Source organism: Anguilla anguilla, chromosome 10, assembly GCF_013347855.1.
Source record: "Anguilla anguilla isolate fAngAng1 chromosome 10, fAngAng1.pri, whole genome shotgun sequence".
Lineage (NCBI taxonomy): Eukaryota > Metazoa > Chordata > Actinopteri > Anguilliformes > Anguillidae > Anguilla > Anguilla anguilla.
The window spans coordinates 18,759,972-18,785,767 of NC_049210.1; the positions used below are offsets into that span (position 1 = coordinate 18,759,972).

At 42.7% G+C, this 25,796-nt stretch overlaps 1 protein-coding gene across 1 annotated transcript; it reads right to left on the bottom strand.

Annotated features, from left to right (window-relative positions):
- Positions 1 to 373: 373 nt before the first annotated feature.
- On the bottom strand, positions 374 to 24,155 carry LOC118237074 (apical junction component 1 homolog). The gene is made up of 2 exons (XM_035435490.1): positions 23,872 to 24,155; positions 374 to 6,545 (listed from the first exon to the last, which is right to left on the bottom strand). The coding sequence occupies exon 2, from the start codon at positions 6,489 to 6,491 to the stop codon at positions 3,156 to 3,158; it is 3,336 nt and encodes a 1,111-aa protein (XP_035291381.1). The 5' UTR covers positions 6,492 to 6,545; positions 23,872 to 24,155; the 3' UTR covers positions 374 to 3,155.
- Between the last annotated feature and the right edge of the window lie 1,641 nt (positions 24,156 to 25,796).

Here is a 25,796-nt window from a genome sequence, read left to right on the forward strand (position 1 = left end):
TAGAGGTGGCAAAAAAACAAGAACGAGCAATGCGCTCGAATGCCGCTGTTGGTTTTATTTATAACTTGCAGAAAGCAAAATGCCACAAAAGTAACAGAAATTAAAAAACAACTTTGCTTGAGTGGAAGTATTAGTAACATCACATTTTTCAAGTTACCTCCAAGGCTAACGGTGTACGGCTCATTTCCGAAGGTTGTGAACTGTGTCTGGTGCAAGGGCTGGCATCCATTGGCTTTGTCCCCACAGACAAAGCTTTTGATTTGTTATGCAAAGGACAAACTAGCAAAGTGGTTACACTGAATCATCCCCCCTCCCCCACCAGCACGCCATACATTGTGCTTGTGTTCTGTGAATCAAGGGACAAGCCGGCAGGTTCAGTCCAGTTCATTTATTAAATATGATTTACAAATAGTATGCAGTAAAACAGAGGTTGACATTTTAAAAATTATACAATGAACAACATCATCCCCATGTGTTTTTTATTTTTCATTTCAACAGGAGCAGTTCACTCATAATCTGAAAATATCATCCTCCGTTAGTATGCATGACATCATGTACATTTTAGTGGAATTAAATATAGAACTATTTTCTCAACCAAAATACTTTATTATTCTTATATTTTTCAAAAAATATTAAATTATCAAGCAGGTCAGTCTATATTTATTATATTTATTATCATTGTCATGACAAAAGGCCAAAATATGAATAGCATGCGTTCAATCAAAGGGTCCCTCCGATCTGCGTACAGAGTCGATTGAGGGACTCAATGTGAAAGGTGTGGCATCAAACCACACGAACATACAGTCACACACCCCAGCACACACACTATGCATCTCTTGTTAAACAGAAAGTCCACTGCAGCACACTGTTGGACAAAGCAAGAACGGTAAAAATGAGTCCAGCACCGGAGAGCAGTGAACAGATATCAGGCCATAAACTAGCGAAGTGGAAAACTATAGAAATCAGAAATAACATTAATTGATGATTAGTTAATTAGATTCAATTAATTACTAGGCAACTAAGTGATTAGTTAATTAATGATTAAACTTTGATTGAGGTGAAATGTTATACTGTTAAGTTATAGATACATGTTATGTACTTACTGTAGTAGGCCTGTGATTGGTTTTAGAAGTTTTAGAAGTTTCTCAGTAATCTGGGACCCTGAGCCCTAATCCATCTCTATCCTCCCTCTGTGTGATATGATCCAGTTCTCTACTGTATAACAGAGTAGTAATCTTTTGTCTGGACACACATTTCCTGCCTGACTAGCTTGCGATGTACACCATGATGTTCCGGGTCCATGAAATACAACCTTTTTATGATTTAAGACTTTATTGTAGTTTACTGTATGTCTTCCTGTCTAATGAGAGGTTGATTGTTTTATTAAACGTCCTTGTACCTTACCAAGAGTTCTTTGATTCTTATTCTGGATCAGTTTGCACCAAAACTATATTTTAAAAGAAGAAGAAATAAATAGAACAAGAAAGGAAAAATGTTTCAAAAAACATAACTAGTGCACAAAATCTCAAGAATACTGAAACATTTTGGCCTTTTTTCACCAGGCTTTGCCTGCTCTTGTGAGTCTGCTGAAGAAGTGCCTCCCTATGGCTGTGTAGCAACATTGTATCAGTGCAGTATTTCCAAGACTGTTCTTTGAGAAAAAAAAACAGAGAATATTTATTCTCATGGTCTGAAATTTATGGCACATTTTAGGGATGGTGAGCAGCTTCTTCATCTCCAATCTGATATAGTAAATTAGTAATAAATATAAATCTGCAACTGCAACTAATTCACATGCTGTACACTGACAAACTCCTAGTTTTACATTGCTGTTTTGGTTAAAGATTCACAATCTGTGTTTTTACAATAGAAACATATTGAGTCATTGCAACAAGCCGACCACAACACACATTTACAACTGTAACTATGTTAGCCTTCAGTACCACACAGCAATTGCGGTAAACTCTGATAGATTAATTAATTATAAGGACAAACAGTTACATGAGAATCCCTATTAAACAGTACCCACTATTAATTATTTCAAGGTTTAAGTGTGTCCACTAATGTTTCAGTTTGGATTTTTTGGAGATGAACATAAATAGACTTTTATGGTTAACTGCACATTGAGTTTCTAATTGTACAGTATGAGCTACATCATAGACATAATTAACAAATAACATTCTAGCATTTTCTTTTGTTTGCAACTCCTTCATATTTATTCTAAGCCCAATCTCAACTGCCAACAGAACATCTGTAAATTGGTTAAATCACTCTACAGGCACACAGAAAGAGAATCAGCTTATTAAAATTTCTGTGTTACCTTAGAACAATGAAATTTGTTTTGGAGTCTCTTCCAAACAGGACATATTCTAACTCTTAAATCTTAGTGGTGTGCCCTGAAAATATTGGAATTAAAAGGTTTTGAATAAAATATATTTGTTACAAGAAAATAAATAAACTAAGTTTACAGTTCCAGTACTGTAAAATTCTCATCAAGTACAGAGCATGTGCATTATGTTTATACTAAACATTTATGTAAACTGTTAAAATGACTAGACGACACTGCAAGCACTTAGACTGGGAAGAAAATAAAACATTCTGTACTCTGGTGGAATGAAGTGGGTGGATTTGGTGACATGCTGCTAGTTTAATTTAAATAAATTTGACAATGAAGCTGAAATGTCACCAAAGAGTGATGTCTGGTTTAAAAAAACGTTAAACCCAGAATATTGAAATTGGCAGTAGACCACAACAATGCAAATGTAAGAAAACTGTAATGAAAAAAGTGGATGACATGTGAAAATAAAATGGATATAAATGACAAGATCAAACATATGTTACCAACCTGACAGACTACAAATTGTTTTATGAATCATACAGGTGAAAATATCAATACTGCCTCACTAAATATGTGCATTTACTGTATGTCATCTTGTTTAATTAATCCAACAGGCATGAAAAAATTTACTCCCCTAAGATTAACAATAATGAATGTGACTGTTATTAATGATGTTAGCTGGAAAACATTAATAAAACATTTTTCTCATAGTAAAATACATATCTACAAACAATAATTGTAAATATGCTTGGTGTGTAACTATATACATGATTCATATAGTTACACATACAGTAGATGACATCAGAGCTGCAGTTAATTATATAATATCATCTAGAAGATGGGGGTTAGCCACCCAGTCTAGTGTCCGTGGCTCAGAAGCAGCCATAATCATACACATGAACTGCTTCCCGGTCCTCTTGTCTATGGGGTAGATGGTGGTGGGCGTGAACCTCTTGTTACTCTCTACAAACTCAACAAGCTGCTGGTAGACTTGGGGGTACTCGTGGCGCAGGAAGACGCCCCTGGTCCGCAGCTCCCGCTGGATGTTGATGAAGCAGATTTCCCGGGCCTTCCGGCCCTCCTCCCCTTCCTTGTCTATGTCAGACGTCCCCGGGGGAGGGGTGAGGATCAGTGTCTCCATGTCACTCTCTTTCTTCAGTACCTTCCTCTCTGGGCTGGTGGAGGCCAAGGACACCTTAGCGTACTTCCTTACAGTCGGGGCTTGGACCCTAGGGGAGGGCCGGTCAGGCACTTGTTCACCCACAGCTATGGATACATTCAGGAGAAAACATTCGCTGGGGTCATATTCATCTCCTGCCTCTTGGAGCTCCTTGCAATAGCTTCCCAGGTTGTCCTTGAAGCCATCCAACTCCCGCAGGGACAAGTAGGTGGGGGCCATGAGGAGGCTCTCCAGACCATACTGCAGGAAGTTGTCGGATGACCCTGGGTTGGGGAACCCCAGGAAGAGGACCCCTCTCCCCCGGGAGAGGTATCCCACCTTGGCAATTCGGGAGAAGGCCTTGTGGATTTCTCCTGTCTCCCGGCAGAACTTGATGACACGGCGACAGATACTGCCCACACGACCATACAGGCAACTTTCCTTGTGGACGTCCCAGTCCTCCCGCCTGCAGTTTCGGGAGCAGTAGTATGTGTAGCAGCTGTGGCAGGACTTGAAGTAAAGGCAGGCGTTGAACAGGGTCTCCGTTCGCCGGCACTTGCTGTTGGAGCACATCATAGTGTCATCCTCATCTGTGCTCTGGTCTGGTGAGCACTCATCTGTGCTCTTCTGGACCCCATCACAACCACTGTCAAGATCCTGGTGAGTATCTGGATTAATTTTTATGGATGTGGGCTGCTTATTCAGGGGACCCTGGTCCTCTGGGTCCTTGTCCTCTTTTTTAGTGGAGGGGTCCACTTCATCCTCATTGATCAGCTTCTTGAGCTGATCCAGAAGGTCCTCACTAGGCCTTCTGCTTGATGGAGGCTTGTAGTCAATGACCAGGTCAGCCAGAAGCTCATCCAGCTGCTCTAGGCTCTGCTGCAGGGAGTAGCTGTTGTGGGTCTTCTCTTTGGCGGCTTCGTCAGTGTAGGAACGCAGCTCTTGGACACTGGGACAAGGATCCCTGCCAGAGTCCAGCGCATCCCAGCTGGCTGAGCGGACGTCCGTCTTAGTGAGTTTGCCTGGGCGGAGGTCGTTGTCAGTGATGGTGATCTCTGGAGTGACAAACCACAACCTTCCTGTGGTGTTCTTCAAACCGTCAGCCATGCCAGCACCTCCGGTGCCCACACCCTTCTCCAGCAGGGAGGTCTCCGACAGGGAGAGGGCTGCATAACGTCTTGGTGAGCTGGAGAGGTTCACCACTACAGGCTGACGGCGGGCCTCTGGGGACAGTGCTCTCTTTCCCTGGTAAAGGAGATTCTCATAGCTCCGCCCGCGTTGGACAGGTTGCGGCTGTTCCACATGCGGCGGGTTCAGAATATTATCCCAAGACCTGGAGTAAGGCCTTGCTTCTGCCCCGAGCCTGGCTGGCTCCATGCAGTGGTTGGTGTACCAGGGGGTCAGCACTGGCTCCGCTCTCACTCTCTGCGGGGTCAACTGAGCAGAAGGGTGTTGGAAAGTGTACCCTGACACATCTGAGCCATACCAGTCCTCCAGTTGAGGCTGGGAAAACCGTGGGTGTCGTCGGCCCTCAGTGTGGTAAGCTCTCAGGGGAATGTGATGGTCCAGTGGTTGTGGCGGTGGGGTGAAGGGCTCATTTGTGTAGAATACCTTAGATGAGATGGGCTGGACTGCGTATGTTCTGGGGTCCTCCCTGTAGTATGCCCTGGCAGGTGGGGTTTGAATGATATAAGTCCCTGGTTCACTGGTGGAGTAAGGTCTGGGGTATGCAGCTTGGGTTGGGTACTGACGTGGCTCTATTTCAGTATAGTACGGCCGGACGGGGAGGGTGTGAAACATGCGAGTCCTGGGGTCATGGGCATATGCTGCTTTGGGGGTGTGGTTCTGACTGGGGATGCTGTACTGATCATCCGAATAGTATGTTCCGGAAAGTGTAGCTGGGGAAGGGTACCTGCCAGGGTCATCCGTGTAGAAGAACTTAGTTGGCACATTGGGGATGGAGAAGGCCCTTCGTTCCCGACCACGGTATTCCCGAGGGGAGGGCATCCCCTGCAGTGGGATCTCCACAGGCGGGGTGTAACTGTTCGGCATGCTGCTGGAGTACTGATACATTTGCCTGTACTCCCCGCTGTAGCATTCGCTGGGCGTTGGTGTTCTGGAGGTGGAGATCTGCCGAGGCACGGTCAAACCACGGCTCCCACCACCTTGGTGTCGCTGCCAGGGCATCTCTGTACGACCTGCCGGATTGAGCCTCCTCGCCGTGTGCTGCAGCACCGCTGCGTCTGGCTTGATATCTACCCGACACTTGACATGGGGGCTGGTGGCTGGCTGCTGCTGCCTGTCCTGTCTGCTCTGGTCGAAGCAGTCGGTGACATAGAGGGGCGAGTAGCAGTTGGATTCTCCCCGTTGCGGTTGCAGCTTGATGGGGTGTACCTCGTTCATCAATGGTCCCCGGCTAGAGACATAGACGGGGGCCTCTCGGCGCGGCGATGCCTCTGACTTCTTGGAGGCCTCCCGCGATGTCCGTTGGGCCTCCCGTCCTCTCCTCAGGACAGGCGAGGATACCTCAATAGGCACAGGGGTGAAAGTGGTCTTGACTCTGGGGGCGCTCTTGGACCTGGCCTTCTTTTTGAGCTCGGACCTGGCAGATTCACCGGCAGCCGCTTCGCTGGCGGCATGCTGGGCGGCCAGGCGGGTGTTGAACAAGTCGGGCGAGGAGAACCGCAGGTGGCCCTGCTGAGCGAGGGCAGTCCAGGTCACGTCCGGGTTAGCCACATGCCTCTCTGACCTCCGCCGCAGCGGATACTCCATGGAGGAGGAGGCGAGGGACTTGGGGTCGTCCAGTGACTCGATGAAGTCGAAGCTGCGGCAGTGCCTCTTGTTGATCTTCTCCTGATTGTCCTCCAGCTTGCCGGTTTTCTGGGAATCACATTGTTCAGAAGAGCGAAGGGACTCGGTGTGGGAGGAGGGATTCACTTTTATATCTCGATACACCGTCGATGCCAGTATGTCAGGTGGATCTGTGCGTGTCATCTTAAAGGGACTTTTCTAATTCCCCCTTTCAGTTTGTTTTAAAGATAATGTCCTCTGTAAGAAGAAAAATAAGGAAAAGAGGAGGAAAAAGAAGAAAAAGAAAAAGAACACATTAGATCTGAATCAATATGTTTATGGAATACCTTTTTTATAATAAGCAAGGTATTGCTTATTATGTTAAAAGAAAGAATTTATTGAAAATTTAAAAGCTACACAAGAGTACTCTCAATGGAAATGACCGTGGAATGTATTATTAAAGCACTTTAGAATATTGTTCATTTTAAATTACATTACAGGCATTTAGCAGACGCTCTTATCCAGAGCGACTTACACACAACTTTTACATAGCATTTTACATTAGCCGCGTTTCCACCGCAGGAACTATACCCCGGAACTAGGAACCTTTTGAGGAACTCAGTGCGTTTCCACCGCAGGAACTAGGGTCTAAATTTAGTTCTGGGGGCTTTGTTTTACCCCCCAAAACGTTCCTGCTCGGGGGGTAGTACTTTCCGAAAGTACAGGAACCTTTTGGGTGGAGCTTGCAGCGCTGAACATTTCTGATTGGTCGAGTACTCGTAGCATTTGTGTTGTATTTATTTTCCGCCATTACCCGCCATGTTTGAAAATATGCAGCGGCAAACCAATTTATTTTCATAATAACTTCAAATCAAACTTGTATGTTATGCGGCGCAGTAGCCTACTTTTGGTTATAGCCTGTCAACGTCTTGGAATTATAACGTGTGCTCTTCTGTTCTTTTCTTGCTTTAGTATTCGTTTTATAAAATGCTAAGAATTCGTTCTGGGACAGCATATTACGTACCAAAACATTCAAACGGATTAATTCGGTTGCTGAATATTTTCTTCCGGATTTTCTTTGTTAGCCCGTTGTAATTGACTCAAAACGTTTGATACAGTTATGTGAGGTATGCGGTAGTTCTGCATAATTAACATTGGTGATACAGTACAAGCAAACTGGAAATCACCTTCCGCACTTTTTATCCGGGTAAAATAACAGGTTAATTCTAGTAATCTTCCCTTTAGCTTTTTCAGACTGCCGTAATTTTACTCAATTTTACTGCCATTTTTCAATTCCACGAAAAGACCAGGAAGACTATGGACTCATTTATGGTGCATGGTTCGCATCTGGAGGGCACACTTCGCTGCTTGGCTAGCAGTAACTTCGAAGGAAAGCAAACGGTGGCTGTACCACTACTAATTTACATTTTCACGCAAGTCCGAGTTTTCGTTCTATTCTTGTCATTTTGCGATTAGCCTATATGGAATTGACGACGAGAAAGTAATAAAACAGCAAATTGTTTACAACGTGTGCATGTTTTCTGCTGTTAATGAATGTGTTTGAGAGGATATATGAAAATCAATAGGCTAAATACAAAAGTAACCATATATAGTCATTGTTGGTAACCCGTTGTATATAAGTGGAATAAACCCCTCCGGGCTGTCCCGGTTATTAGAAAATAATGTAGGCTACGTCGGTGGTAGTATGGGGTTACAGAAGAAATCATATGACAGATGGACCGACGACAACGTCAGTGGGCTAATTTGCCTAATCTTCGCGGTACTTTAGACCCCGGTGGAAACGCAGACAACCATTGGCTGAAGGAACCTTTTAGTTCCTGGTAAAGTAGTTCCTGGGACTGAAAGTTCCGGGTAATTTTGGTGGAAACGCGGCTATTGTATCCATTTCTACAGCTGGATATATACTGAAGCAATTTCGGTTAAGTACCTTGCTCAAGGGTACAACGGCAGTGTCCTACCCGGGAATCGAACCTCCGACCTTTCGGTTACAAGTCTAGTTCCTTACCCACTGTGCTACACTCCGTCCTATTGAGCTCTACATGTGAAATTACTGTGAAAAGAACCTTTAGAAAGAAAATATAAAGAAAGGAAAACTTCATTCAAGGCAAATATGGATTACTGAATGTGATGCATTTGCACACTTGTAGATTTCTTTCTTACCAGAGTGGGCACCCTTATTTATTTCATCTTTATTTTCAGGATAAACATAAAATAAGACAGTGGCAAACCAGTATTGCATAACTAAAATGTCACTACTTATTTGTTGATTTAACTTTCTTTGCCAAAACAAGCTGAAGCAGGGGGCATTATCCTGAAGAAGTTTTAAATCAAATAACAGATGAAGGGTATTTATTTCATCACACCTCTTGCCAAGATGTGCTTATGCGGGAAGGCATGGCCTTAAATTAAAAAATTGCTTATGCTGCTGATTGGCCGCTGATGATTAAGTAAATTAGTGTTCTACCATCAATCATGAAGTCACCAAAAAATAATGCCACACAGTAACTCTCTCACATGCATACTCAGCTCTGGTCTTGCATAGGACCTTAACTTCAGGAGACAGGAGGGAGAGAATTAAATTAAGAAGCAGCTGCAGAATCCTGCAACAGTGTCCAACAGTGACAGTGCAATATGAGCTGAATCTTTAACTTCCCTAAGGAGAACATTAACTGGGCAAACATTAATTCAGATAAGGTTCTAACAAAATGTACATTTTCAAGTACAGCCTATACAGGTATATTATATTAAGCGTGTATAAAGCTTCTTGAAAATAAATGTGTCTCCATCAATTAGCTTAGTGTTCATTCCATCAGCTTTCAGGACTAAAGTTGTGGTTTAATAATTACATTTCTTCTACTACTGTATCTTCTATAAAAATTATAAAGTAAAGTGAGTTGTTTCCCTCACAGCACAAGAAAAATTTTTTTACTACATCAATTTTCATCAAAATTCTCCTTAAATTTTGAATGCCAGGCAGTATTTGTAAGCCCACCCCATTGTGGCACCCTCAATTCAGGCAGGTGCACATTAGTGTGTGTAAGCAAGCAACCCTTCTTTTCACATATGGATTCCACCAACTTGCTTCAGAGAACTCAACTCATGAGTGCCCATTCGACCAGAGGTGCTGCACCTGGGTGCTATTACAGGCACAATCCAGCCAACCAAACCCCTCTCATTGGGTGACCATGCATTCTACAATGTGTAGCCAGTCAATTAAGTGAAACCTAGCCCTCGCTTTCTGTAATAACTGTGTGCGGGAACACCCAATGTGAAACTGCAAGGGGTCAATGGAAAGGCCAATGATCTGTAAAAACAAAATGAATACCAATAAATATGCTGCATTGAGCAACGTTCAAAAAGGGCTTCAGCCCGGGATTATCTATTGCAAAATTAACAAGATAAATCACTCACTACGAGCTATTATATAAAGTACTGTATCTTTGTGTTCGGTGCTCATTACTGCTTTCTGAGAGCTTAACTTATACTGTTAGTGCTGCTACTTTTTTTCTTTCATTACATTTTTCTTAAATTTGGCACACAACGACGGGTTGAACATGCCCAATTCCCATTCTAATTTGGGATGTCTAATTATCTGCAACCGCAGCCGCATTCATGCACAACCTCTACTGCCATTTTGGGAGAGTAGACATCCATGGTTCTCCTCCTAAACACCTAGTGCTGCCAGCTGCTTCTTTTCACACCGCAGATTACAGCTGAGCTTGCAGAGTGGAAACGGACAAAGATCTTTCGCATACAGCCTTCGACATACAAACTACGGGCCAGATCAACCAGCGGGGATCGTTAAAGAGTGATCAAAGGGTGACCCCTAACCAACAGGACCCTCTCATACCATGGGCGGTGCACTTGCCAATAGCTCATCGCACTCTGGAGCTACCAGCCACAGTCAGCACTGCGACAGTCTGGATTCAGTCCGAGACCATGGGGCTCATCCTTGCACCACAGCATGGTGCCTTAATCAAATGAGCCTTCCAGCAGCCTCACATGAACATATGAGCACATATTTGCTATGAGGCTCATCAGCACAGGGTGATAAAGCATTTTTTGGAAAAGTGTAAGTTTGATGGAGAAGCCTTCACACACTGTTCCCTTAAACAGCAGATGAAGGAGTCACTCCACACACCTGCACCCCAGAACACCTGTACATGTCTCACCACAGATCTGCAGTGCTGTACTATCTCTCGCAGTTTGGGTCACCTGCACCCAACCAGTCCACCAGGATGTCAATCACACAACACTCCTGTATTAAAGTTGACAAAAGCAGAGAGAGACACTGTTTCCCCTGGAGTTCATCTGGGCTCTGCGGCCTCTCTCAGCCATCAATCACAAGGCACACCTGTCCAGACATAATGACAGCCCTGAATCACATAGCCGGCAACACAGAGGCAATCAGATAGATGCAGGCTACTACCAGGATAGGAATACCTTTATTAACACTCCCCAAGAGACACTGGCAGTAGCAATGGGATACATCTTCCTCTGTAAATTTACATTGAATATGAGCACGAACACTTCAAATAGCCTACCTCTTCAGTTTTCTTATGAGATGCACAATAATCTTGAAAAATTGCTGCACACAAAAAAAGGTCTGCATGGAAACTCAAACTTCAATGCTTCACTTTAACAAGATTCAAAATGGCGAAGAAGCCCTGGAGGTGTTTGGCTGCAGGAATGAGAAATTCTATCTCAATTAATTTCAATTCAAGTTGCTTTATTGACATAAAATACAAATATAAGTATTTCCAAAGCATGCATATAAATAATATGTAAAATAATAACAATATTAAAATAATAATAACGATAAATGCAATAATACATATCTCTCTCACACTCTCCGACTCTCTCACCCTTTTTCCCTCTCTTTCTCTCTCTCTCTCTTTTGGAAGAGCTATTCATTGTCAGAGACCAGACATGTTTCTCTGTAGAGTGGCTCAGTTAGTAATTTGGAGTGCAAGCTGTACCCTGTAACCTAGACCAGGGGTCTCCACCCTCATTCCCAGCGAGTCTAATCATAATATCAGAAACCAGTTCAGCCTGAAGAGTAACGATAATAACCAGAAAGCCAGGCTGCTCTCCAGGACTAAGGTCAGGAGCCCATGGCAGGTTCAAACCAGGCATATTTGACTGAGAGTCAAAGCTAAGGTCAATTCTATTTGAATTCACTCAGCAAGCCATTTCAAATTCAACTTACGAATAATTCCCAAAATGTTCTGTGGGGATATTTTCTGTTAATTCCTTTAATTTCCATTAATTTCCTGAATTGATTGAATTGAACTGGAACTGACCCCATCTCTGGGAGTAACGATTGCCTATGTCATTTTGGGTTTAAGTCAACAGGGGAACCGAGTTTTACAGCTGCAATTATAGAACAGGCTCTTCTTCCGCTACCAGCAGTGACACAGGCACGTTCTTCAGTAGCACTGTGTCTTTCTATGCGGAAAAAGTCCCTGTCTCACAGGTAAGGGCATTAATAAAGGACCCTTGCTTTAGCTGCAGTAGTCCTTATGTGGGTGGTGGGTGGCACACTGGTGGCAGGCAACACAAGTCCTCCATTGTATGCTTAAGCTTGGCAAGGCAGCGAAGTCCCACAAAACTGGAATAATGCAGTGACTCCATTTTTGTTCACTCCTTGGTTGCATTATACTGATATTGCACAATGACACACACACACACACACACACACGCAGACATATAAAGACAGGCAAGGTGAGAAATCTTTGGTCCACCAGTGACAGTGACTCATAGATGCCCAAATTTTACTAGCCATCTAAAAAAATTTTTTTTACACGCATCACAGCAAAAAAGGGTTTATATATATGAATAGTCCCACTGATACAAAAGCCCCTAAGAGAACAGATGCAGTACTTGAGTTGTAAACAAGCCGTTTGCACAACTTCTTTAGAAGTCACACCTCGAATAGCTAAGTTCATTCACAGTAACTGGGCGGCACCATTCTTCCTAAGACCGTCTCAGCGTTAAATTGAATGTGATCAGAGTTGTACTCAAACACAGAATTGGCACGGAGAGCTTAACGAGCGCTCCCATTTCTGTGGCTAACACTTGGCCAGTCAGAACGAATCTTAATATTTTCTCAAGTTTATTTTACACGGTGTATGTATAGCTGAGCTTTCAGGGGTGTAGTGTTCACTATTTAATGATATTTTAGTTATGAAACCCTCTTACAAGCTACCTGCCGTTTTAGCTACCCAACCTGTTTACAAGTACAATACATTTTCCCTTGGAAAATGATAAATATTCTAAAAGTGCAGAACAGGGAAAGAATTAATATATGAATCAGGTTTGAAAATGGAAAATAAATGCACTCGCAACAACTCTGAATGACTCACAGACTTCGAACCTCACAGCATTTCAGCTGTAATTACTCTATATTAGAGCATAGTGATACACCCGAGGCAGCCATTAGAAGCTAATCCTCGGGATGTGAACTCAACAGTTCTGCTATTACTGTGGGAATGATATATTTTGTCCTTGTAATGTACCCATGTAAAAGCCCGTATATATCAGCAGATTTCTCCAACCTCTGGCAAGTGAAAGAAATGGGGAAGAGAACAGATAATGGAGATAATGGAGCGCTAATGTATTTTGGCTCCGTTAGCCTTCCAAGCCCTTTGCCCATTTCTTTTATTTGCAAAAGGTAGGGGGAAAGCCGGTAGCGCACCGTGATAGACAAGACTGACAAATCGATGTGACATCCAATACAAGGTTTGTCTACACCGAGACCTTTTTGACAGTCAGTTTTTCGCATTGCACGTACATTATCAGAAGATTACACAAAACTATTTTTCCATTGGCACACCGCATTTTTGAGAAGCGGGCCAACTATGGATCGGCTCACTCTGTAAAAAAAAAACAGCACCGACGTCTGTATGCAGCCAATCTTATAAAATAAACTCAGCAGCTTCAACTTCAAAAACAGAATATCTCATTGTAACTAAAAAGAGTTAAAAAGAGTATAACTTAAAAGTTAAAAACCGCTGGATACTTAAACAGATTAGGAAGTCCTATCTCAAATGTTTCAAGGCAACTGCATCTACAAAACATTTGAGTAAACTGTACCTTTGGGTTGTACAGTGCGCAATATTGTACTCAAGATATTAATACTTAGGGGAGTATGGGAATCTTGAATAACTTTTTTATTTGAAGTTAAATAATTCATGCAGTAGCTGATTATGATTACAACCATGATGGAGGAAGCTGATCAAGACAGGTCAAGGTGAGTCTGAATGAGTCTGAAAGCAATATGATGAAAATTTGGGGCAAATACATAACAGTGAATGATTCGCTGAAGTGAATAGTGACTTTGCATAGTACCATCACTGTCACCTGTCAGTCTAAGACAGCAGAGAAGCAGCCTGCATGTCACTACCTGCTCTGTATAAAAGAGCAGCCCTCTGAATGCCAATTGAGATCAATGGAGTTCTCGAAAACATGCTGTCAGTCTCTGCTTCTCTCCCACTTCAGAAGTGAAAACGATCGCATAGATGGTTGAGGACAGTGTGTCTGACTGCATGCTCTGTTAACCAGTCCAAATAGGATCTGAACTACACACCAGTCAGTCAGGGTGCTGCTCTCCTACTTCACACACACACCAATGACCACGGGACGTCCCAGGGTCACCTTCACGCCAGTGCTTCGTCAGCTGGTTCAAAACACAGAGCAGTGAGATCATTTTTGCACACCTGTCCAATTTTTACACTTGTTTCACACTGGAAAATTGCAGTCGTTTAGCACTTTCGGCATAGCGCTGCAAATCATCTCAATTTCATTACACCGACTGTCAAGGCGCCTTAACGAGCAATCGTTACAGCCGAGTGAATAACTATATGATCCCATAATGCCTTGCAAATATAGGGAAACCATGGCTGCAGAACTGACTCACTGCAGCCTTTCAAACATGGCATAAATAATCCAGCAGCAAAAACCACCCAGTAAATTTCTCCTGTCAGATGGCTGAAGCTAAGCCCAGGCAGGGTTTCGTAAGCACTTGGATAGGAGACTTCCTCAGAAAGCCAGGTTGCTGCAGGAAGTGGTGAAGAGGGAACAGCAGGGAGTAGTCTTCCCACAAGTCTAAGCAGGAAATCAGTACAGAAACAGCCCAACTGAATTCTTACTATCACACGTATCACACAATAGCACTTATTCCAAAGGCTAGGAAGTTCTGCTTGGTCTTGACCAAAATTCCCAATTTGGCTGTCTCCATCTCAGACTTGGCCATTCCCCAGTTTAAATGGCTAAATAAATCCTTCCCTGTCCATCTCTGCCCATGGGAAGTGAATGCTGTGGCACTGAAATGTCTGCCATGCAACACACAAGTATGTGCCACTGTTACGTTCCCGTTTCTGTTCCTCTCTTTTTTTCCTTGGGGTACTGTCTTTCTGCCTATTGGCCGAGGTGCAGAGGGAGATTAACTATTCATCAGGAACACCTGGCTACCTGCATTCCAAGGGATAAAAATGCCCATCCCTACCCACGTTGAGGCCTTTCTCTTTTGCTGAATTAGCTCACCAGATTGCTGTCTTATCGATTTTGATTGCGGCTGATGCCTGTTCTAAGTAGTAGCCATTGTTATTTAATGTCACATACCATTCCTTAGCATAGATGTTGTAAAGGACAGGCAGTGTTCATTTTGCTATATTATTTCTCTGAGCACTTTTTCATTATGTTTAGGGTCAGAGTTTGAATCCTGCGGAAGTCTCATCTTTCTATTTTTTCTCCGGAGGGAGAATAACCGCTGGTTAAAGATTTGGATAGTAATCTTCTGCCTCTTCTTTGTCCTGTCCACTTCCACATCCAGCACCTGTGTTTTACCTATGTATTTCTTGATCTAGTCTTGTTTCTTGGCATACGGTTTTTGTTTGCTATGCCCAAATAGTTGCCCGCTGGTTAATGTCACGCAAGTGAATTTTGGGAAATAACAACAGCACGTCAGTGGTGAATGAGGAAAGTCACCCATCCCTTCATTTTACAGGGATTTGAGATCCATGGAAGGAATGTATGTATATTATAATAATGTATGACAATAATGTAATAATGATGACAATGACTTATTATATTTGGTTCCCCACATAAATTCCCCTATTAATTGATAATTAGCATCAATTGAAAATAAATAAATAAAAACATACTTAACAAAGAGTCCAAGAGATCATGTATAGGTTCTTTCATCGAAACCGGTGCCTTGAATGAGCGCTTTGTCTCACTGTAAAATGGTGATTGTCCCCCCCCCCCCCAAGAACAGTGTGAAAACAATACGTTCGGTCATGGTGACTGCGTTACACTCAGGCACAAGCAGGGATGTCAGAACCATCTTCACCAGATGCAGAATTAATCAGTGTAAGGAAAGCAAAGTATTACAATGACAGCTTGGGACTGCTGGGCAAGGGACACTCTAAACGCTTCTCAAAGGAATGCATTGAACTAAAAATGTGATTAATTGAATTTTATTGAATTAATTTGTCTGCTTCTTTACCTACTGCAAGGTCAAGGCCTTGATCTGTTCCATTAAAGCAAACAAACCATAAATAAATTGAATTATTTTGATGCTTTTTCCTGCCTTTTCTCCCAGGGGTTTTTTATCAGCTTCCCACTACATCCTGATCATCCTTATTTACTAGACTCCAACTGAATTTACTTTGCCAAAAAAAGATCAAACTGTGAATCCCATTCCGTACCACGGTTTGTTTTTAATCTAATTAACACATTCATAAGGCAGAGCTACACATTAATTGTTTGCTCACCTAAAGACAAAATTAAAAAAAATATATTATGCACGTTTATTTCCTAGAACGTTTAATTGGATATCTTAAAGCTAACAGTTCATTAGCCTATATATTAGTGTGGATCACACATCTGCTGTGACGCACACCAATTCAAATGCTGTCAACCGACTTTGCATGTGAACCAAATTCACTGATCAAAGTTATAGTTTTAACAATTATACCGACAAAAACTGGTTCCACTAACCAAAAGCTAACTTGAGCCAATAAAACATCCCCATTCGCATGTAGCCTAATACATTCACTTTGGGAGCAGCAAACTGCGTGGAGAATAATTTATCATTTTAATGATTCATTGGCTTCTTGACCACCAGTGCTGACTTTCGGATGAGTATATTACATGTCTTGATGTGTATATTACATGTCTTATACCCTCTTTATCCTGGACAATCACACACCTTGTTTCATACATTATTCAGAGGCTTTTATCCGAGTGGAGTGAGGACAACTAGTATCAGTCCAATAACAAAGTATCTTTTAATGATTCTCTTTCAATTCATCTTACAAAGATCTCAGCCTTTCACAGTTAACAATATGATTCATTGGACAGAACAGCCCATTTATAACGAATAGACTGAGAAGCAAATGGGCCTATTTTGAGAGATGATCCTCTACTCCATTAATTTATAAACCATCATTTATATATCATTATTTTTTGCCCAAGCACAAAGGCTTGATACTGAATGCAGACAAACACACATAATGCTGTGTTACAAAAAAAAAGAAAGAAATCTATTCAGCTTAGTTTAATAAGAGAAAACAGCACATTGACCGAAAAGGCACTTTTGTGCCACTGTCTGACCTTGTCCGTGGGGGAAGGAATTAAAGGGCCTTGCATAAATAGTTTTTTTTTAATTAATCAGGGACTATCAATGCCATAGTTTCAAAAAGGCAATTAAAAAGGGGATTTAAATGAAAACACAAACAGTATGCCCACATCATGTGATGAGCACGGCCATTAAAGAAAATCTGAATCAACTGAAGATAGATACGCAAAGGTCATACAGGCCCCATGCAAGTGCTCCTTTTTCTGTTATTACAGTGTGACCCGTACAGTGGTACGGTTTAGATATCCTGCTGTCCTGACATCTGTGTATATTGCAAGCACGCTTTGTCTTCCCTTTGCCCTGAGATTTTTAAATAGCCCAGTTAAAGGCGATCAGCAGAACATTTTAATGAAGGTGATCCCATCAGAAAGACCCTTCCTTTGGCTCCCTCCCATCCCCTCCCTCTGAGAGCCATCTGCTCCTGCCGGGCTGGGGAGAGATGGCACTGACCGCCCGTCTGCCGAGCGACCACATACTGCCCCCCCACTGCACTTAGGGTCCTCTATGAGATACACTGACCCGTTCCGAACATTACGCATGACCCATGAACTTCAAATCGCACATGCAGAGAGATGTAGAAACACATCGACCCCATGTCAACCTTCTAACAAAACCCTACACATGAAATCCCATCTACAGAGAGATGTAGGAACACATCAACACTATCCCATCATTACATCTAAATTATAAATGTTAAATGTTCAAACTTGGTCATGACCGTGCCGCCCGCATTCTGACCACATACCTAAACCTGAAGCCTACACTTTAAATAACTTCTACGGACTAATGACCACATCAATCCCATCCTAACCTAATTTAAATGCATAATACATACATCTAAAATGCTTATTACCACATCAACCCCAATCCTATCTTATACCTAACCAAAACACTTAAAATTGAATGAAGATTATGACACAGAAATATTGTCCTCCAAACTATACACCTAGACAATACATTTCAAATCACATCTACTTATTTACAAAAACCAACCCTACACTTTACATCTATAGAGGGATGTCTGTTAGACACAGGTCTCAACTACTGGAATCACATCTCCAGACTTACTGCAGAACCACGTCAAACCACCACATGAATCACTCTGAACTTTCCACCTCAAATTGCATCAGCACAGGTTGCATTCACCCCACTCCAACACTTCTCACATCTACACAGAAACACAGGATCACACTTAAACCTCAGGTCACCTCCACAGACACTGGACTATCTATCCCAACCCATCCCCAAACCTTACAGCCATTATCTACATGGAGACAAGGGACCTTAACCTAACCTCATAGTCCTATCTACTGCAAGACATAGATACCCTATCCACCCTACATACTCATCCAAAATCAAGTATTTTCCAGTATTACATCATTGCCCCTACATTACATCTCAGAACCAAAGCTGTGCTTTCTGTGCTTTCCTATCTCTGCTGTAGTTTACAAACATGGAACAAATCTGACATCCAGACTGACAGACATCTGATACCTCGCTTCTTCCTCTGAGTTACTGGACACACGCAGGCATGCCCACACATCCACCCACCCACCTACCCACCCACGCACACCCACCCATGCACACACACACACACGCATATGCACACACACAAAACACAGCACTCACACACACACACATACACACGCACACGTACACGCTTACATAAAACACAGCACATACACACACAAACAAAACATGCACACACATACACAGCAAACACATGCACACGCACAAAACACAAATGCCTGCAACACAAAAAAAGACTGACCAGTTAATCCGATACAAATTGAAATGCCACAGAGACATAAACCCACACTGAGAGGTCAGACTAGCTGAGCCAATACACAAACAGTGACCAGACATATCAGGGATAGATATATCTGACCGCAGACCAATTTCATTTGGAAGACACGTATGGCCTGAGTCAAACGGTTGCAAGCACAGCACCCCAGGGTAAATTTCCTCTGACAAGATAAATGTTTTTAATTACGGGTATTTAGTTTTCATTTAGCTCTGGCAGTTTTCCAGACGACTAAAGGACAGGGGACCACAGAAAATCTTCCCGGACCGCGACCTTCCGTAAATCAGTCCTGACATTTGAGTCACCCACGGCGCACTCAAAAATCATAAGGGGTGGTTGTGGGTTTTCTGGAGATTCATTTCGCTACTGACAGACTGCTCGGTGAACCGACTGATTGGCAAACGCCAAGCGAACATTTTTTAAAAATCCGCAACGGAAATAGGAGAGAGGGAAGTGAGAGCGTAAAACAAGCGCTGCGCGGCGCAGATCAAATCTCCTCTGCCTCGGGGGCCGTGTGGAGCCCGTCCCGGGCTCAGAGCGGGAATCCCACTCAATTACCCACTCTCTGGAGACAGGAAGGACGGGCCCTGTACCCCTGAAAGTGCAAGTGGGCGTCCGGCCCGTGCCAGGCCGGTGTCAGCTTGTTCTCCGCCGTGCCCACGGCCGTGGTGTTGGCACGGTGAGAGGGGGCAAATGAGGGGTAGGGTAGATGGTACTTTCAAAGCCATCACAATGGTTCTATCTAATTCTCTGCAGGGAACTGAGATTAGATCATTAAAGTGCACTTATAATGCAGAGTCTTGGGAGATTCGGCATCCAAAAAAAAAAAACGATGCTGGGTCAGTGTTCTGACGTTTATTTTTAGCGTGTTCGATGAAAAAAAAAGCCTGTCTCTCTTTCCCTCTCTTCTTGTCTCCCTCGTTTCATCACATCAGTTCCACAATGATCGGATAGCATCCGGACACACTGTTCTGAGTGTTGCTCCTCTCCCACCCTTAGCAAAAGACAACAGCGTGACATCTTATTTAACATCTCTCCTCAACAGAGAACTTCTGTGTTCCTCCAGTCCCTTTCCACATCCTCACTTCAATCCACTTGTATCTCCGACCCCAGGACACAGCTGAAATTATATCCAAATCATAAGGGCTCAGAGGAGATGTAAACGATAACGAAGTGGACCGATGATGGAGCAGACGAAAAAGGCATGCCCCCCCTCCACCTTCGCTGAAATCTTCAGAGACCCTGGTGTAAGTTACAGAAAGAGACAGCATCGGCAAAACTGGCGTGCGCATGAAGGTCAAATCGATAAACGCACGAGAACTCCGAAACCAAATGCCCATGTACAGTAGTACAGGGCCTCAAGCCAGGCAAACACAAAAAAGGCTCCAATACAATACCTCGGCACACAACCTTCTCTTATCTCTGAGGCACATCTTATCTCCACACTTCATTTAAAGCTTCAAATGCAAAAATGATCACACAAGTTGTTTTTCATCATATTTTTATCTTTATGAATTGTGAGCACTGTCATTTCCTGAAAATAATACATAAAAACAGAATATCTGGGTATATTTCTCACTACAGATTAAATCAGGTGTCTCACTTCAGACACCATATTTTATCTCACAAATTCTAGGGCTTTTTGAGTTATCATAAAAGTCTGAATATAAGGCAGCTAACTTCATCTTCCCTATATCACGTATTGTCACAGTCTGTAACTATACGCATAATACATGCAGGCAACACATGCAAGAGTATAATTTGGATATTTTCAATTTAGCATAGCTCTTTTAACATTTTCACATAGATTTATTACATTAAAATAGGTTATAGATATTTGCGATTTCACCATACACAGTACTATTACTTCACAAGAGTAAACTGATTCTCATTTCTTTAGATCTCCCAAGGCTGTTACATTACAGCCATTTAGCAGATAATCTTATCCAGGGTGACTTACACAACTTCTTTTTTTTTTTTTTTTTACATAGCAATTATATTGCATCCATTTACACAGCTGGATATACACTGAAGCAATGGAGTACCTTGCTCAAGGGTACAATGGTAGGAATAAAACCTCCAACCTTTAGGTTACAAGACCAGCTCCTTACCCACTATACTATATTCATAAATTATACTACATATAAGAGGTAAGTGCTGCTAATGCTGCATTCATTTCTGAAAACGGGTTATTAATCCTTTTATTGTAACTTACGTAGCTGCTACACCCTGTTCAGAACTCATGGATCACGTTTGTATGTGTTTAAGATGTACTAGTATATGAACGCAAGAAGAGTTATTCCATTTGAAAAAGAGGTTTCTATATACGCAAAAAAACCTATTTTAAAATAATGCAAAGATGGCAGTCTCACTGTGAGGCGGTGTTTCAGTACACCTGCTCTCTATTCTTCCAACTTTCTTGAAAGAGGTCAGTGGACAAAGCAGGAAAATGGTGCTTCACAAAGCCATCAAGTGTTTTATACTGTGCTGTCAGTGGCCCACTGATTCGAGGCAATCAGAGGGCCTTGATGTGCAGAAGAAGGTCTTATGACCGGATCAAACAGGCCGGCAATTTGCAGCCCAGGGTTTGTCCAGCCCGCAGCGAGGCCGAGTTGAGCGCGCTCGTTTCCTGCTAAACTTCACGAGCAAACGTGGAAGAACACCAACGCCAAAATCTGCAGCAAGCATGCTACACTGGACGTGTGAAAAACCAACCGCATTGTTATTTGCGGCACTTTTAACTCGCACTTGCTGGAACAGAACCGATGTTCTTGAGTTTTTGCTGTGCAAAGCATGGCGTGTATTTACTTTATGTAGTAATACATAAATTTTGTTGTTCATTTCATAATATTCTCACCCAGCAATAGTGCATCTTGAGGACAAAGTTGTATTGTACTACAACACATTGTATTGTAGTGTATGGTGCTGCACACTGAACATGGTTTTAGGCCAGTTCCATTCGAGTTCCGTCGATTAAGAAAATGAAGTGAAATTCAATTAACAAATTGAAAAATGTCCATAATGTTCTACGAGGATTTTTTCAGTTAATGGATTGCATTTAATTTTCTCAGCCGAACAGACTGAAACAGTGGTTTGCAATTTGCCTGGCCTTGAAGGCGTCATGTCAGGAGGATATGTCATTCAGCAGGCTGAGCAAGAGCAGATCAAAGCGAATCACTCCAATGGGGGTGGGGTGAGTGGGTGTGGGTGGGTGTGTGGGGAAGGGGGGGTGGGAGTGTGGGGGTGCGCACACCACTACACTGACAGCAGGGATGCATCACCTCATCCCCCTGAATGCTCCTCTGGCACCCGTCATCTCACTCCAGTCCCTGGCCAGTCAGACCCCACTGTCTGCTTTATTAAAGCATCCTCCCCGCAGACAGACACACAGGCTGCTGTGACAGCAAAATTAATAGGGACAAAAAAGGAGGCCTCCTTTTTTATTTCGGTAATCACGCTATAAAAAATGTACAAGTGTGCAAACAACTCCCTGCCTGTCACAGCGCATGTTGAATGCAATGCCAGGAGACGGGGTTGCTCGGCTCAGCTAAGCATGCAGAAGTTTCTCCTTTAAGATGGAAAATGTAATACCATTTTTACACCTGTCACACTGGATTTTGGACCTGCCTTCCTGAGCCTCAGATGCCCTATAGGCACGAGAGCTTTGATAATCTTCCAGTACATCATAAGTACATGCTCAGATCCTGCCACTTCTGCCAAATGGAAAGCACATTTTTCAATATGAAACTGCCATAACACATAACTTTTTTAATTTTTTTATTTAATGTGCCTCTGTTAGAAACAGAGACACTTAAAGTTGCAGATTAAATGTAAGATATATTTGAATACGGTTACAGAAAAATTGCACAGTGAACAACGTCTCCCAAATCGATATATTTAGGCTACCACCATCTTTTGGACCATGCATATTCTACATCTACTACAATCTCTCTGCTTCTTCTGTTGCATTAATTTTGAAGCAGCGACCTTTTATAAGATCCGGTGTAAGTAGATGGGCAGTACTGCTACAGAAGGAATCTTTTTTTTAAAATAGTTAAACTAACTCTGCGGATTCCTACTGAAACGGAGATTATCCTACCTTTTGGGGATGACAGAGTTCATTGTGGTTAAATGCGCCGCTATCGTCAGAACTTTTACCTTTGACAACTGTAGCCTACATCCCTTAAACATATACCACTTCTTCGCAGTCATTCTGTTCGTCAAAATTTTATTATGCCATACACTAATAAAGTAATACTGGTAAACATTTTAATGGAGCTATAGTAGCCTATATAAGCAGTAAACCTGCGCAAGTAAGAGGTGAATGTGCTCAGCACTATTCGCTGCCAAATAAAAGTTACTTATAACAACACATTGAATTTAAGTTCGTAAATATTTCGTTGGACGAGTTTCCGAATCCGATCCAAGACTCTGCTGTATCCGAGTGAGCGCCACAACGGCCCCCATGCAGGCCACGGACAGCTCCGAGCCTCTGCGAAACAAACACAGAGCTCCATCGCCTAGATACTATACACTAAACTCCGTAGTCTCGGGCGGCATGCAGAGGTGGAACACGATTTGTTAACAATGTAAGGGATTGTTAATTAATGCACTTCCCAGTGGTTTACTGAAGTGAACTTCGATTGAATGACACAGGGTAATTTTACTAGGATCCTTTCGCATTATAATACATTTACACGATAGGGTCTTCAAGAGTTTATACAGAACATAAACGCATACGACTGCATGCACGCAGTCTATATGCACACACCTTTCATTTGACGGACATCGAGGCCAACTCATACACTGCCTATAAATTGGTGCACATGCACTCTATACTTATTTTCAATTGCGGTGATTCCAATTTCCACGGTATAGTTAGTATTAAATAAAACCTGAACCACAATGACTTACGTTGAGACAGTGGGTCGATTACTGTAACACTAGCCCACAATAGAACAGTTGCCTTCCTAAAATGCGAGTATTGGTAATGCATCGACTTTCGACATCACGAGAAGTAGCCTAAGAATTCTCATATCAGTTAGGATTTAAAAACAGAAGATAATTTCATGTTGGCTAGTTGGATATGTTGACTAGACGAAATATTTGGGTCTTACCGTTATGCACCGTAATCCAATCTCATGGTCACCCATTTTTATCATATATTATACGATGCTACAAGGAAACTGAGTGTAATCCTCGTTTGTTTCGTTCAGTCATGTAGTCTCCATTTCTTGCCGGTGACCGTGCCTTGTCTGCACCAAACGCTAAGGTTACTTCGAGTGTACATTTCGCGCAGATCCCCTTATCTCCTATGCGTATAGTGTGCAATGAAAAGGGGTGTGACTATGCTTGCGCGCTTGTATGTAGCCTACGCGATGCGCGTGTGTGCGCGTTTGTGTGAGCGCGTTTGTGTGAGCGAGCAAAAGTGTGTAGCAGATTGATGCTACAATTGGCGATAGGCTGCTGGTCTTCGACGGCAATCGGAGTATGTACGCTATCAAAGCTCTTTATTAATTCCGCCTCTATCGGTCTTCGTTGACAATGCAGGCTCTGGACTAAAGCCAAAGCGACAGCCGCTAATTTGAATAAGGAATAATTTATGACCGTGAAATCTCTTCCCTCTTCCCAGTTGTTGGGGTTACCTGCGATATTATTCCATATCTACTCGCCTCTTTTCCTGGGGCGAGACGTTTTATTTTTTTAAACAGTTTGTGTATAACCTCCTTGATTCAAGTGATTATCACCTCGTTTGAACCAATTATGCCTATCTCGCCAGCTCTAAGGACAGACGCAAGTGAAAGCCCTCTCTGAAATAAAAGTTTCTTTTCCGCTGTTCTAATATTCCACCATTTTTATTTTTGGTAACTTGCTTCTGATACGGAACGCAGACAACGCATCTCTAAGAGGTTGTGTGAGCATATTCCCACTGCTGTCAAGCAGGCATATCTGACCCTGTACTTGCAGATCTAAAAATGCCCTGTGCCCTGGAATAATAATAATAATAATAATAATAATAATATTTTATATTTATATAAGGATTTTCTCACGCACAAAGCACTTTAAAATGATGAGGGGGAAAGTCCTCAACAACCACCAATGTTTTGCACCCACCTGGGTGATGCACGGCAGCCATTATGACCAGAACGCTCACCACACATCAGTCCAGGCGGAGAGGGAGAGAGCAATTTTAGCCAATTAAACGGGGGGATGATTAGGTGGCAGATTGGAGAGTCAGGTTTTGAATTTAGCCAGCACACCAGGGAACTCCCTACTCTTTGCGATAAGTGTTGTGGGATCTTTAATGACCGCAGGAAGTCAGGATCTTCTTTTAACGTCTCATCTGGAAGACACTGAACACTTTATGCAGTCAATTAGGGCCACACAATACAATCATGTGATTTATGTTGGTGCACTCTGGGGCCACAACAACATTCATGATTAGGGCCACCAATACCCCTGTGCCAGCTCTGGGCCAGTGGCCACTTCCGTTTATTTGGCACGCTTAGTATGTGGATAAATACAACATGTTTAACTAGACCCAACTTGTGTAATGCATAGGTAATTCAGGGTATGTTAATCCATTCAGTCAATGGAAAAACATCCATCCAACAAGACCCCTGATTATACCAGAATACTATTAAAACTGGTGATTTGGAGGATTACCTACGAATATATATGAACACAAATTTTGTTTGAGATTACACAAAAGTAATTTTTTTATTGTGCTGAATGTTCACAAGGGTGGCATAGTGGCGCAGTGGGTAGCACTGTTGCTTCACAGCAAATGGACTGCATTTATATAGTGCTTTTATCCAAAGCACTTTACAATTGATGCCTCTCATTCACCAGAGCAGTTAGGGGTTAGGTGTCTTGCTCAAGGACACTTTGACACACCCAGGGCGGGGTTTGAACCGGCAACCCTCCGACTGTCAGACAATCGGTCTTACCTCCTGAGCTATGTCACAAGAAGGTCCTTGGTTTGAGAAGGACCTGGGCCTTTCAATGTGGAGTTTGCATGTTCTCCCCGTGTTTGTGTGGG

Bases quoted from the DNA above. Each gene is read 5' to 3' on its own strand.
- LOC118237074 (XM_035435490.1), bottom strand. From the start codon at position 6,491: ATGACACGCACAGATCCACCTGACATACTGGCATCGACGGTGTATCGA.